Source organism: Oncorhynchus keta, chromosome 13 (genome assembly GCF_023373465.1).
Source record: "Oncorhynchus keta strain PuntledgeMale-10-30-2019 chromosome 13, Oket_V2, whole genome shotgun sequence".
Lineage (NCBI taxonomy): Eukaryota > Metazoa > Chordata > Actinopteri > Salmoniformes > Salmonidae > Oncorhynchus > Oncorhynchus keta.
In genome coordinates this window covers 15,593,358-15,607,198 of record NC_068433.1, presented here as the reverse complement: position 1 = coordinate 15,607,198, position 13,841 = coordinate 15,593,358, and the positions used below count along the sequence as shown (strand labels likewise).

General features: G+C 42.3%; 1 protein-coding gene across 1 annotated transcript; it reads right to left on the bottom strand.

Moving 5' to 3' along the window:
- Positions 1-2,252: 2,252 nt before the first annotated feature.
- On the bottom strand, positions 2,253-6,483 carry LOC118392620 (G-protein coupled receptor 26-like). Its single transcript, XM_035784666.2, has 3 exons — positions 5,408-6,483; positions 5,102-5,215; positions 2,253-2,984 (listed from the first exon to the last, which is right to left on the bottom strand). The coding sequence occupies exons 1-3, from the start codon at positions 6,073-6,075 to the stop codon at positions 2,747-2,749; spliced, it is 1,020 nt and encodes a 339-aa protein (XP_035640559.1). The 5' UTR covers positions 6,076-6,483; the 3' UTR covers positions 2,253-2,746.
- Positions 6,484-13,841: the final 7,358 nt, after the last annotated feature.

Genomic DNA, 13,841 nt, shown 5'->3' with positions numbered 1-13,841 from the left:
TGGGGATGCTTTTCTGCAAAGGGGACAGGACGACTGCACCGTATTGAGGGGGGGATGGATGGGGCCATGTATCGCGAGATCTTGGCCAACAACCTCCTTCCCTCAGTAAGAGCATTGAAGATGGGTCGTGGCTGGGTCTTCCAGCATGACAACGACCCGAAACACAAAGCCAAGGCAACTAAGGAGTGGCTCCGTAAGAAGCATCTCAAGGTCCTGGAGTGGCCTAGCCAGTCTCCAGCCCTGAACCCAATAGAAAATCTTTGGAGGGAGCCGAAAGTCCGTATTGGACAGCGACAGCCCCGAAACTTGAAGGATCTGGAGAAGGTCTGTATGGAGGAGTGGGCCAAAATCCCTGGTGCAGTGTATGCAATCCTGGTCAAGAACTACAGGAAATATGTGATCTCTGTAATTACAAACAAAGGTTTCTGTACCGAATATTAAGTTCTGCTTTTCTGATGTATCAAATACTTATGTCGTGCAATAAAATGCAAATTAATTACTTAAAAATCATACAATGTGATTTTCAGGATTTTTGTTTTAGATTCCGTCTCTCACAGTTGAAGTGTACCTATGATAAAAATTACAGACCTCTACATGCTTTGTAAGTTGGAAAACCTGCAAAATCAGCAGTGTATCAAATACTTGTTCTCCCCACTGTTGTTAGAACACTATATCGCCCTTGAAGGAGTGATGCTGAATGTAAAAAAATACAAAATAAATGGCCCAATTTACCTCACTCTCCCCTACATATCCTACTGCTTGACATTCCTATTGTATTATTTGAGGTGTGGTGGCACAAACATTGAACAGCCTCTGGCACCTGCAAAACAGTTGCTGATGAATCTGTCAACATGAAATCCCCAGATTGGCATTAGATATTAGATATGCTTCTACATGTCTTGTCATATGGCCATAAATATATCAAAGGATGCTTGTTATTTGACAGCTTTATTGCACATTTTTCACCAACAGCTTTACTCACACACTGCCAAAGTACAGCAAGTGGCATAGGCCTGCATAATGAAATGCACGTGTGCTTGGTGCATCTAAAAAGAATCAGGTTCTGATAAAGCAACTATTGATAAGCCAAACAGTCATATATTGAATTCTGGCACGAACACAATAACGTGTTTTAAAGCACTTACTTGAACATAACATAACATTCTTCTGCTATAGAACGTCTCATTTATTTGAAGATCATTTTAACAAATACATATTATGGTTTCTCATACAGTGCAAAATAGTTTGATAAAGATAACATCCGGTATTTATAAATATCCATATAAACATTTCCAGCAATCACCTGCCAGAATAAAGTATTACAATATACACAATAGTACAAATCCATTTCAGTCAAAATTACCTTAATACCTGCAGTACATTCAGTTACAACACGCTACCATAGTAAACATGATGGCATTTGCCTTTGGCTGTTATAACTAGTAGCTCTGAGAGAAATACAAAGTGCATCAATATCCAGTGATTGATGTGAAATTGTGAGCAACTGCAGTAGTAGTCTAAAACACAGTCCATAGGCTACATAACATGGCTATCTAGTTGGCAGCATTTGCCACAGCAAGTACCATTCATTGAAAAGTTCACATTTTAACTTCAAGAAATGAATTGGTGCCCCTTGAAATTGCACCAGTGCCCGAATGGCTACTGGTCAGCCTATCAAAGCTTTCCCATCTTCCACTCTGTCCAGTTGACAGTACATAACCTCGGACACCCAGAAAATACATCTTGCGAAATTTGTCAGATCCTCCATTAAGTTCTGGGGGAGACGTGTTATAAAATATATTAATAAGACCAGCAAAGTCTCCACCCCTCTATATGAAAACTCTCAGCTAGTTTACGGGCAAGTCTGTGGCCCAAAATGTCCCCTCCCCTTCCGAAATTCGAACGATGCGAGCACCTGCAAAATCGTGATTTGTCCAAGTGGTCAGTGATGAAAAATCAGCGTACCGGAACAAAGTTCCTCGTTAGTCATGGCATCCCACAGTCTGTCAACAGCTTCTACTACCATTTATGTTACGTGCATCTGTCCATGAGAGATTAATAACCTTAATAGCACGTTCCTATATTCTATACGGGTGTCAAAAAGTCTGTAAATGTGGCTATGACATCTCCTTTATAAAGAGGTTATTATATTATAAAAGCCCACTAGCATTGTGGAGTCTGTGGAGTTTATGAATCGACCGAACCCCTGGCTGATTCAATAACATTGATTCATTTGATTCTGGCTCTGGGCGTGCGTGTGTGTGTGTGTGTGTGTGTGTGTGTGTGTGTGTGTGTGTGTGTGTGTGTGTGTGTGTGTGTGTGTGTGTGTGTGTGTGTGTGTGTGTGTGTGTGTGTGTGTGTGTGTGTGTGTGTGTGTGTGTGTGTGTGTGTGTGTGGTTCTACCAGAGAATCATGGATCATCAGACTCCCTTGTTTATCAGTATCGTCTGGAGCAAATGTCCCTGAACGCGATCATTCTCTGTGCAGTCTATCCGTCTTGCCCTCTCTTCCACTGTCTACCCCACCTGTTTTTCTGCTGTCTCCTTCTATCCACCTCATCCACCTCTTCCCCTCCCACAGCCTCCCTCTCTCTCTCTCGCTCTCTCCTATTTCCTACAATCCCCTTTTCTCCAATCTCTCTCTCTTGCTCTCTTCCTTCTCTCGCTCACCTCCCTCTTTCCATGAGGAAACCTTTATTTTGGGTCTGTCTGTCTGTGGTATATTTGTTATGTCCATAATGGTGACATTAACTGATCCTCTGGAGAGAGTAGTCGTTCTCTGTGTCCAGAGAGCTGTTGTGGCCAGATGAGGGGTACAGGTCACGACGCAGCAACCGGTTGACAACGCTAACCAGGACCTTCTTGTACTGTAGACGCAGGAGGGAGTAGGCAAAGGGGTCGGACGCCGCCTTGCTGTATGTCAGGCACTTACTGACAATTCCCCAGTGGCGGTTGATTCCCACGAAGGGAAGCAGCTCGGTCAACCTGAGGAGAAGGCAGAGGTCAAGTTAGAGTTCGCAAATAGCCTTTTAGAAAGGGCAAAAGTTATCCAATATTCAAAGCATGGTATTTATCTTGCAGGCAATTGTTCTGTTTGCTTTTGAGAGTGTTTGGTGATAATTCAGTTGGTATTCTATGAAATGCCATGAGGCTCTAAGGTTACAAGGTAGAATAGAATAAATTAGGATATACGGATGGGCCAGAAAACCAGCTTTGGCAACAAGCCTTATACGTTAGGAAAAAATTATGTATGAAAGTATTTCTTCAAAATAAATATGTATAAATTGAACATTGCTACAATATTCTTGCCCATAGGTACAGTGGGGCAAAAAGTATTTATTCAGCCACCAATTGTGCAAGTTCTCCCACTTAAATAGATGAGAGAGGCCTGTAATTTTCATCATAGGTACACTTCAACATGACATACAAAATGAGAAGAAAAATCCAGAAAATCACATTGTAGGTCTTCACAAGGTTTTCACACACTGTTGCTGGTATTTTGGCCCATTCCTCCATGCATATCTCCTCTAGAGCAGTGATGTTTTGGGGCTGTTGCTGGGCAACATGGACTTTCAACTCCCTCCAAATATTTTCTATGGGGTTGAGATCTGGAGACTGGCTAGGCCACTCCAGGACCTTGAAATGCTTCTTACGAAGCCACTCCTTCGTTGCCCGGGCGGTGTGTTTGGGATCATTGTCATGCTGAAAGACCCAGCCACATTTCATCTTCAATGCCGTTGCTGATGGAAGGAGGTTTTCACTCAAAATCTCATGGTACATGGCCCCATTCATTCTTTCCTTTACACGGATCAGTCGTCCTGGTCCCTTTGCAGAAAAACAGCACCAAAGCATGATGTTTCCACCCCCATGCTTCACAGTAGGTATGGTGTTCTTTGGATGCAACTCAGCATTCTTTGTCCTCCAAACACGACGAGTTGAGTTTTTACCAAAAAGTTATATTTTGGGTTCATCTGACCATATGACATTCTCCCAATCTTCTTCTGGATCATCCAAATGCTCTCTAGCAAATTTCAGACGGGCCTGGACATGTACTGGCTTGAGCAGGGGGACACGTCTGGCACTGCAGGATTTGAGTCCCTGGCGGCGTAGTGTGTTACTGATGGTAGGCTTTGTTACTTTGGTCCCAGCTCTCTGCAGGTCATGTTCTGCAGGTTCTGGGATTTTTGCTCACCGTTCTTGTGATCATTTTGACCCCACGGGGTGAGATCTTGCGTGGAGCCCCAGATCGAGGGAGATTATCAGTGGTCTTGTATGTCTTCCATTTCCTAATAATTGCTCCCAACGTTGATTTCTTCAAACCAAGCTGCTTACCTATTGCAGATTCAGTCTTCCCAGCCTGGTGCACGTCTACAATGTTGTTTCTGGTGTCCTTTGACAGATCTTTGTTCTTGGCCATAGTGGAGTTTGGAGTGTGACTGTTTGAGGTTGTGGACAGGTGTCTTTTATACTTTATAACAAGTTCAAACAGGTGCCATTAATACAGGTAAAGAGTGGAGGACAGAGGAGCCTCTTAAAGAAGAAGTTACAGGTCTGTGAGAGCCAGAAATCTTGCTTGTTTGTAGGTGACCAAATACTTATTTTCCACCATAATTTGCAAATAAATTCATAAAAAATCCTACAATGTGATTTTCTGGATTTTTTCCCCTGATTTTGTCTGTCATAGTTGAAGTGTACCTATGATGAAAATTACAGGCCTCTCTCATCTTTTTAAGTGGGAAAACTTGTCCAATTGCTGGCTGACTAAATACTTTTTTGCCCCACAGTATATGCAGGAATGCCAATCTTAATTTGTGCATTGCTCAACCTTACATGAGACCTGCCTCATCTTTCAACTGAATGTTGCTGATCATTTTTCTGTGATTTTGCTGGGGTGGCAAAGTTATTAAACAGAGTAAACCCTGTGATGATAGCCTTTACCTTTACTGTTCATAAACCCAGTTGTATTATCAAAGAGTGTTCACCTGGGGATGTGTTAATCTCATAACCTCTATAATAACCCCTTTAATGATGTGTTTAAGGTAGGTGAATGACACTCCTGTTTGTTCAGCTGCCTGTCTCCCCTTGACTGGAAACCCACTTACCTCGTAATAACATAGGGAGCAAAACAGATGATGAATGACCCAATGAAAATGCTGATTTTCTTGGTGGCTCTCTGTTTCCTTCTCTTTTGTTCTACCAGACACCTTTGTTTCACACTGAAAATAGGAATTAACTGATATTAGTCCAGCAGAATAAATGACGAAACATTCTACATTTGAATTTTAAAAAATTAACACCTACAGTAAGTATGTTTCCCCAGGATTTAATCTATAGCTTACTGTAAAGCTAACATTGCACATTGTAACGGCAATTGATCGCACACCTCTTAAGTAAAGGACCATACGTACGATGGGTGAATATCCACCAGCAAGAACAGCGTCTGCATGGTTATAACGTCAATCCTCTTGCAGTGGAAGCGTGCAACTTTTAGCACCTTCAAATATGTGAAGCACAGGATCAGCAGGGAGAGCATGAAACTACTGGCGTGGAAAACGACGGTGAAAATTGTAAACTTGATCCTGTCGCTCTCTTCGCTCAAATGCAATGTGCACGAGGCGTAAATGTGGCTATAGTCAACCCAGGAGAACAGGAGGGCGATGAGGGAAAACGTGAGGGAGTGGAGCCACGAGTAGCACATCATGATCACTGCGTCCTTGTAGCGCATTTTACTGGAGTAACTCAAGGGGAACACCACTGCTATCCAGCGGTCTATACTGAGTGCTGCCATACTCAACATAGTGTTCGCAGTCAAAAAGGTCTCCAGAAAGCTCACTGTATGGCAAAGGCAATCCCCAAAAGGCTGGTGGTTTCTGACAATCCCCACCAATGTCGATGGCATGTTTAAAAGGGTGATAAGTATGTTGCAAAAAGACAGGTTCATGATGAATATACCCGGTACCTGTCGGCGGATCTCGGTGCTCTGGACAAAACATAGCAGCACCAGCAAGTTCGACAACAACGAGACAATTGCGACCACAACAATGAACAACGTGAAGATAATTTCTGCAAAGTCCATGTCTCACTTGAAAAAGTCCACTTGCGTTTTGCATGCACCTGTAGATAATATACACTTAATATCCACCATGATTGCACCGTCGTTTATCTCCAAGGTCGTCATTCCAGAATTTAACTCCAACAAGTTTCGCCGTCTCCAAGTTGGTGGAGCGCTGTCCAGAGTGCTGAAGTGGAGAGACCGCGCGCGCCCCACGAGCGACAGACCATTTCGTTTCTTTAACCGTATGGAGTTTTCTACTCCCACGCCACTCAAGTATTTGTAACAGAATATGATGGCATGTGTAACTGAGCGTTTGGGTAACACATGGGCAAATGGTTCGTATCTCCGCTCCCTTCTACGACTACCTCAGCATGAAAACAGTGAGACTGCGACGCACGCCACTGCCTTTGTGCGCAGAACATGCGTACTAAACCAGATGACTGTTTGGAGCCTGCCCTGTCTAGTGCAAATTCGTTTGAATGTTAATGTTACAATTAGCTATCACGTGAGGAAAAATAGAACGTCATCCATTTACAACATTGGGAAGTTATTTTGGTTCCTCCAGTGATTCATTCGATATTTTAGTCTTTTACGAGTGTGTTTGTGAGGTCATACACATCAGAACACAGATATGATTATTTTTCATTCACAGAAACAACTTCCCTTCATCCGTATCTATTGATGACACTTTCCCAAGTTGATAGTGGCGAAGCGACACATGCCGCAATGATAGGCCTACATGAGGGATATCCAATAATTTGGCGCGTCTCCCGTGGCCAAAGGGCACCCTGTGCACATTTGAGGGGCGAGTAAGGAAACAGGCTAATATATCTGTTTCACTCTTATGAATTATTCATGAACCCTGAGCAATTGTGTAAGGTTGTTACAACTGAAATATGTCTCACGTGTTTAGTAGTAAAAACAAAAATGCATATCACCAGTAATGGCCGATAAGGAATTAATGGTTGGAAGAGAAGGCACATAACTTCCTTGCTTAAAACCACGCAGCCACAATAGTTAGATTCCTTCATTATAATATGATGTGGTATTTCACTGGAGATGGGCATGTCAAATAGAGGCATACCATAAAAATTATGACTTTTACCTCATCTGGAGGGAAAGTAGAGCACATCCCTAGCAGCCTACTAGCATCATTTAAATGCCAGAGACTAATTAACTAATCACTGATGCTAATGAAGTAAATGTTATATGGGGATCTGAAAAACCCATCCTGATGATGATGATGATGATGATGATGTGCCACCTTACACCTTATAAGCCTCATCGGCAGCCTCAATGATGTAAGTACAGGATATTTTATCAAACATAAAGTGAAGTTTAACAGCTTTGTTATTACCGAACTCCAAAATCCAGAATAACAGCACTGTAAGTGTGGTGTCAGGAAAATAACCTCACACTCAACGTCAACAAAACTAAGGAGATGATTGTGGACTTCAGGAAACAGCAGAGGGAACACCCCCCTATCCACATCGATGGAACAGTAGTGGAGAGGGTAGCAAGTTTTAAGTTCCTCGGCATACACATCACAGACAAACTGAATTGGTCCACTCACACTGACAGCGTCGTGAAGAAGGCGCAGCAGCGCCTCTTCAACCTCAGGAGGCTGAAGAAATTCGGCTTGTCACCAAAAGCACTCACAAACTTCTACAGATGCACAATCGAGAGCATCCTGGCGGGCTGTATCACCGCCTGGTATGGCAACTGCTCCGCCCTCAACCGTAAGGCTCTCCAGAGGGTAGTGAGGTCTGCACAACGCATCACCGGGGGCAAACTACCTGCCCTCCAGGACACCTACACCACCCGATGTTACAGGAAGGCCATAAAGATCATCAAGGACATCAACCACCCGAGCCACTGCCTGTTCACCCCGCTATCATCCAGAAGGCGAGGTCAGTACAGGTGCATCAAAGCTGGGACCGAGAGACTGAAAAACAGCTTCTATCTCAAGGCCATCAGACTGTTAAACAGCCACCACTAACATTGAGTGGCTGCTGCCAACACACTGTCATTGACACTGACCCAACTCCAGCCACTTTAATAATGGGAATTGATGGGAAATTATGTAAATATATCACTAGCCACTTTAAACAATGCTACCTTATATAATGTTACTTACCCTACATTATTCATCTCATATGCATACGTATATACTGTACTCTATATCATCGACTGCATCCTTATGTAATACATGTATCACTAGCCACTTTAACTATGCCACTTTGTTTACTTTGTCTACATATTCATCTCATATGTATATACTGTACTTGATACCATCTACTGTATGCTGCCCTGTACCATCACTCATTCATATATCCTTATGTACATATTCTTTATCCCCTTACACTGTGTATAAGACAGTAGTTTTGGAATTGTTAGTTAGATTACTTGTTGGTTATCACTGCATTGTCGGAACTAGAAGCACAAGCATTTCGCTACACTCGCATTAACATCTACTAACCATGTGTATGTGACAAATAAAATTTGATTTGATTTGATTTAATGGACAACAGACTGATATCAGCCAATGTTTTGCTAGTCCAATTGTATTTGAAATTTTTGTTATTATTCCACAAGGCGTAATCAAATCCAGCCCCCACAGAGTCCATCTGGCTCTTATCATTACAATCAATAATATGATAAATGTACTGTTAAAATATAAAATACAGTATGCAATACCATGTACTGTTAAAATATAAAATACAGTATGCAATACCATGTACTGTTAAAATATAAAATACAGTATGCAATACCATGTACTGTTAAAATATAAAATACACTATGCAATACCATGTAGTGTTACAATATAAAATACACTATGCAATACCATGTAGTGTTACAATATAAAATACACTATGCATTACCATGTACTGCCGCTATTGTATGTATAGGCTCTGCAAATGAATATGAATCGTTTGTACCGGTTTTCATGAGCTGCACTAAGCCAAATTCCCTACCACTTCAGTTGGTATGGCAATGAAGTATTCAATCTTGAATCTTGAACATTTCCAGTTCTGAACCAGTCTGCTAGTTACTGTAGACTAGTAATATCATCAGCCCCGATGAGGTTAAGGTACTATAGTTCACATAACTCCTCAATAGCAGTAATGAGACACCATTTGAAGGGTCCTGGGGTAGTGTGTGTGGTATTGCACAGTTCACGTAGTTGGATTTGTTAGCCCAGCTATTTAAAGACAACAGGTCTGAAGTAATAACAGCTCTGAGTTTACACTGACGGTGACCTCGTTAAAGGAGGGCTCTGCTATTTGATTGATGGTCTTTCTTGGTTCTATGAGGACTTACTGAAGAGTGAAAGTGCATACATCCATAAAAGACGGTACATGTTTGACAGGCTAGTCTAATGGGGATTGCACACTTCCCACTGGGCACACATTGGTTGAATAAACGTTGTTTCCATCCCATTTCAATGAAATTACGCTGAACCAATGTGGAATAGACGTGGAATTGACGTCTGTGTCCAGTGGGTTGACATCACCCCACTTATCAATAGTGGATGTGTAATGTCCCCTAAGCAAGCAGGTGGATTCACACAGTTGGCACAACTAAAAATGGATCCCGGAAATTAAGAGGTGTCTGTCAGTTAATTCAATGCATTGAGTTTGCACTTCTATATTGCTTGCAATGTGAATCACGGTGTTCAGGCTTTCTTTCCATTCAGGTGTGAGACAATGTACTTTGGCTGTTTTGTAACCATCGTTGAGCTTCACACAAACCAATAGACATGGCACCGTAGTAGAGTAACTAACGTGCTTCAGATGACCAAAAGAAGTGGCGTTATTTCCCTGTTATTCCCCGAAGGCTGACAATGTAACTGGGATGTCAGTTGGTGTGTACCTATACTGTAGCAACCTTAACATAGAAGCCTTTTGTGAAGTACATGAAAGTACACTCTAATAAAAAAAGGGTTCCAAAAGGGTTATTCAACTGTCCCATAGGATAACCCTCTGAAGAACCCTTTGTGGTTCCAGGTAGAACCCTTTTTGGTTCCAAGTAGAACTCTTTTGGGTTCCATGTAGAACCCTTTGTTTAAAGGGTTCTACATGGAACCCCAAAAGAGTTCTACTTGGAACCAAAAATGGTTTTGACATACAATCAACACCATCCTAAGGCAGTAATTTGACATACAGTGTATCTTATGCCATTCGAACCTGAATGGAAAGTAATAGAAACGTAGCCAATGGGAGTGCAGCTATAGACATAGGCTAGGCCAGAGCCATGTACTGTACATTTTATGTAAATATTAGTCAAAAGTTGTCACACCTACTCATTCCAGGGTTTTTCTTTATTTTTTATTATTTTCCACATTGTAGAATAATAGTGAAGACATCAAAACTATGAAATAACACATACGGAATCATGTAGTAAACAAAGAAGTGTTAAACAAATCAAAATATATTTTAGATTCTTCAAAGTAGCCACCCTTTGCCTTGGTGACAGCTTTGCACACTCTTGGCTGTATATGTATATATTTAGCATATAAATATATGGCTCTGGGGTAGGCTAATGTTTATTGGCAGCTCTGTGTATTGTTTACAGGAAATAGCAGCCAGGGACAGATGGCCTGCCTATAGCATATCTACCTTACAGAGCAGTGTATGACACCATACCTGAAACCCCAGACACTAGAACAATAAACTCATAACAGCTTCCAAGTCTAGCATACTGACATTTAACTGCCTATACATAGATGTGTGACACTTCATTTAACCTTTTGTTTATTTGTCAGTTGAATAGCTACCTTGAAAGATTCAAATGGCATAACAAAGACTTGAAGAAAGACTGGAAAATAACAATCCATTAAAAATAATGAGGTCCTTGCATTCTATATTTAAAGGGGAACTCCACCCCAAAATTGGACTTTGATCTGGGCCACACTCAACAGGGCACAACCATTTGGTCCCAAGAAACAAAGAGATCTTCTGTTGAATCTGACAATTAATCTTAATGGTTGTGCAGTCGTCTCAAATAAAACTGTGAATGACCTTGGCGTTACTCTGGACCCTGATCTCTTTCCTTTAAAGAACATATCAAGACCATTTCAAGGACAGCTTTTTTCCATCTACGTAACATTGCAAAAATCAGAAACTTTCTGTCCAAAAATGATGCAGAAAAATTAATCCATGCTTTTGTCACTTCTAGGTTAGACTAATGCAATGCTCTACTTTCCGGCTACCCGGATAAAGCACTAAATAAACTTCAGTTAGTGCTAAATATGGCTGCTAAAATCCTTACTAGAACCAAAATAATAATAATTTGATCATATTACTCCAGTGCTAGCCTCCCTACACTGGCTTCCTGTCAAAGTAAGGGCTGATTTCAAGGTTTTACTGCGAACCTACAAAGCATTACATGGGCTTGCTCCTACCTATCTCTCTGATTTGGTCTTGCCGTACATACCTACACATACGCTATGGTCACAAGACGCAGGCCTCCTAATTGTCCCTAGAATTTCTAAGCAAACAGCTGGAGGCAGGGCTTTCTCCTATAGAGCTCCATTTTTATGGAACGGTCTGCCTACCCATGTCAGAGACGCAAACTCGGTCTCAACCTTTAAGTCTTTACTGAAGACTCATCTCTTCAGTGGGTCATATGATTGAGTGTAGTCTGGCCCAGGAGTGGGAAGGTGAACGGAAAGGCTCTGGAGCAACGAACCGCCCTTGCTGTCTCTGCCTGGCCGGTTCCCCTCTTTCCACTGGGATTCTCTGACTCTAACCCTATTACAGGGACTGAGTCACTGGCTTACTGGGGCTCTCTCATGCCGTCCCTGGAATGGGTGCGTCACCTGAGTGGGTTGATTCACTGATGTGGTCATCCTGTCTGGGTTGGCGCCCCCCCTTGGGTTGTGCCATGGCGGAGATCTTTGTGGGCTATACTCAGCCTTGTCTCAGGATGGTAAGTTGGTGGTTGAAGATATCCCTCTAGTGGTGTGGGGGCTGTGCTTTGGCAAAGTGGGTGGGGTTATATCCTTCCTGTTTGACCCTGTCCGGGGGTGTCCTCGGATGGGGCCACAGTGTCTCCTGACCCCTCCTGTCTCAGCCTCCAGTATTTATGCTGCAGTAGTTTATGTGTCGGGGGGCTGGGGTCAGTTTGTTATATCTGGAGTACTTCTCCTGTCCTATTCGGTGTCCTGTGTGAATTTAAGTGTGCTTTCTCTAATTCTCTCTTTCTCTCTTTCTTTCTCTCTCTCGGAGGACCTGAGCCCTAGGACCATACCCCAGGACTACCTGACATGATGACTCCTTGCTGTCCCCAGTCCACCTGGCCATGCTGCTGCTCCAGTTTCAACTGTTCTGCCTTATTATTATTCGACCATGCTGGTCATTTATGAACATTTGAACATCTGTTAACATCTGTTATAATCTCCACCCGGCACAGCCAGAAGAGGACTGGCCACCCCACATAGCCGGGTTCCTCTCTAGGTTTCTTCCTAGGTTTTGGCCTTTCCAGGGAGTTTTTCCTAGCCACCGTGCTTCTCCACCTGCATTGCTTGCTGTTTGGGGTTTTAGGCTGAGCTTCTGTACAGCACTTTGAGATATCAGCTGATGTACGAAGGGCTATATAAATACATTTGATTTGATTTGGAATGTTCAGACGGATAGATATTTTGTGTAACAGCATTGGCTCTCTGATATGTGGCGTGAGAAATCCTGTCATGTTCATTACATGTTCTCCCTCCTTTGACTGTTGCTTCTCACCTTTTGAGAGAGTACTTCATATCATTATTTTACCCCAAACTGTCCCAACTAGCCTAAACAATCATAGAACAGCACAGTACCTCAGCTCACAGAATAATAGTCTTAATAGCCATATAACCTTCACTCCAGCCAGTAGTTTTGGAGTGAGTGTCTCTTCTGTGTTTTATGAGACATCTGGTGTGAAATGTTATTGAAAATCAAAGCTTAGTACTGCCTAACAGTGTGCTGGCAGACAAAGCAGTGTGAAAATAGCTCTCATGAGTCGCCTCCAGCTGCTACAGGTAAGCTGTGTGAGTTGTTTTGATGAGTCATGTTCCCATGGCAACACAGGAGTCAGAGAAGAATTTGTGTTTTGATGTCGATCTAAATATCTTTTATGGTCTTGTTATTCCCACGGAGACAGATTTTGAGACCTCTCTTAGGTATCTCTGTTGTCTCAAATTCCTATGTCACCAGCTCACCCCTCATAATCTTGAGATGGTGAAATTGAAGCAATGTGTGTTAATCTTTACTGTATCTAAGCAACAGGGGAACTTTTTTGACAGTATTCTGTGGCACGAAGAATATACTGTATGTATGACAAGTGGCGCAGGTAGAGAAGTTTGTTTGTAACCAAGCCAATATCTAAACATTTCACATCATATTTGAATCATATTTGCATACTGCGTTCATAACAGTTCTCTAATTGAACGGTACCATCACTAGCCTCTAATAAGGTATGATTCTCTCTAATAACCCAATTCGTTTTTTGTAAGTTACATGCATGACTACAGCCTCACTCAACTCCTTGCTGATTGAAAGGTTTGGTCAACCACAGGTGGCCAAAGCCCTGTCAAACCATTGCTTTGTTCACCTGGCAACCCTCTTTTATGTGGAGACCAAACAGAGTGGAGAGAGAGCTAGCAGGTAGGGGTGGGCAGGAGGCATAAATAATGCCTTTTCAGTTGGATCCCTTCGACCCGACAATAACACAGTGTGGCCACTTTTGAAAGGGAACCTTTTTGTTGTTGTTGATGACTCGGTTTACCTACGTTATTCATTTATTTCTCCATC